This window comes from Nestor notabilis, unplaced genomic scaffold (assembly GCF_000696875.1).
Source record: "Nestor notabilis isolate BGI_N333 unplaced genomic scaffold, ASM69687v1 scaffold28052, whole genome shotgun sequence".
Classification (NCBI taxonomy): domain Eukaryota; kingdom Metazoa; phylum Chordata; class Aves; order Psittaciformes; family Psittacidae; genus Nestor; species Nestor notabilis.
This window is the reverse complement of record NW_009920089.1, coordinates 924-2503: the sequence shown is the minus strand read 5'-3', so window position 1 is coordinate 2503 and position 1580 is coordinate 924. Positions and strand designations below refer to the sequence as shown.

Below are 1580 nucleotides of genomic sequence, written 5' to 3'. Positions count from 1 at the left end.
GCTGGAATGCCACCTCTCGGGCCTGCTGCAGCCCCAGGCAGCTCTCACCAGTTCTCCAGCCGGTCTAAGCAGATATTGGGGGGGCCGCCGATGCAGGCGATCTGCTGCCGTCTCTTCCAGTCTGCCAGCTCCTCGTCTGCCAGCATCTTCTGCACATACTCCATGGCCGAGAGCAGCCCCGCCAGCTCGCTCACAATGCCCTGGCGAGGAAGAAAGCAGCTTTCACCACCCTCCGAGTCACAGCGCCGCAGGCAGGGTCGCACCCCGGGCTGCTCTCCGCTCTGGCCGTGCAGGACCACCAAAGCCATCCTCCAGGAAAAGGGCACCCCCGGACTGGCTCCACCACGTACCCTTCGCATCTGGTCCAGCGCCGTCAGCATCTGCTCCAGCTGCTGCATTTTCTGCCGGGTCACGGACTGATTGTTTCCATTCAGATCCTGCATGTCTGTGAGGAGGTGTGAAACGTCAGCCCCGCACGGGACCCCTCCTACCCACCACCATCACCCAGACAAACCGCTTCAACCCCGAAGGAGCGGACACCTTAGAAAGCCCTCACCACTTAAGCACTATCACCTCCACAAGCCGTTCCTTTGCTCACAGGCAGAGCTCTGGTTCATCCCCCCCGCAGGCAGAGTCAGTGGCAGAAACAAAGAAGGTTTCTCCAATTGCCATGCAAATGCCCTGAGCCTAAGCCACCCTCCTGGCTTGGGGAGGAGGCACCGCGAGGGCTGGAACATGCCCTCCAGCATGTTTCCTTGCAGGAACACACTTTGCTTCGCCAGGTGCTAATGAGCTTCCATTACCTCCTTGGCTTTTCAAAGTCTTGTAGTTAAAATCAAAGTCATCCTGGAGATTTTCCACTACTTTCATCTTCTGCTCCAGATCCTGCAAGGCAAGAGATGTGGATTTATTCAAAGTACTAAATCCCTGCGGTGGGGAAAGGAGAAGGTGCTGAGGCAGCACACATACCTGCACCCTCTTCCTCACATCCTGCAGATGCTGCTCCAGCATCTGCTGCTTTTCTGTCACCACGGCTGCTGTCGGGTGCGTGGCCTGTCCCCCTTGCTGCGGAGGGGACAAGGAGGGCATGAGAACAGGGCCATGGCCCAGCAATGCTCCCCTCCCAGCCCGAGGAGGTCCTGCAGGAAGGGGCTTCATCCCCCTCTTTAACAAAAGCCAGTGCAGCTGCTCCCTTGCAGCATTAGCTCCAGGGCTCCAAAGTGCACCCATGCACGGGGTGAGAGGAGAGATGGATGCACAAAGCAAAGAGGCAGCCAGCAGAGAGCAGCGAGGCTGCACCCTGGAGGGAAGCAGGCACTGCCCAGAGAGCTGAAGTCATCACCCACCAGAGCCAAACCTTCCCTCAGCACACAGCAGCTTTGTTACTGAAGGGAGCACATGGGGAGCTGCAGCTGCAGCACCGAGCCCTGCACGGGCTGGGCTGGAGGCCCCAGGACTCCCACCCGAGGCACTGACCTGCGCCGCGGTGGCCGCGGTCTGGAGGAGCCGGGACTCTTCCCACAGGCAGCGAGCCAAGATGCGGGCGATCTCCATCGGCTTTTCCACAGAGCATCTCGTCG

At 59.7% G+C, this 1580-nt stretch overlaps 1 protein-coding gene across 1 annotated transcript in view; it reads right to left on the bottom strand.

Annotated features, from left to right (window-relative positions):
- The window catches only part of LOC104402618 (signal transducer and activator of transcription 3), a gene marked incomplete at its 5' end in the record, with an annotated part of 2900 nt that overhangs the window by 1184 nt on the left and 136 nt on the right, over positions 1-1580 (bottom strand). The window contains 5 exons of the mRNA XM_010010533.1: positions 49-200; positions 351-445; positions 804-885; positions 970-1065; positions 1477-1573. Coding sequence (XP_010008835.1) covers positions 49-200; positions 351-445; positions 804-885; positions 970-1065; positions 1477-1573 — 522 coding nt within the window. The remainder of the gene's footprint in view (positions 1-48; positions 201-350; positions 446-803; positions 886-969; positions 1066-1476; positions 1574-1580) is intronic.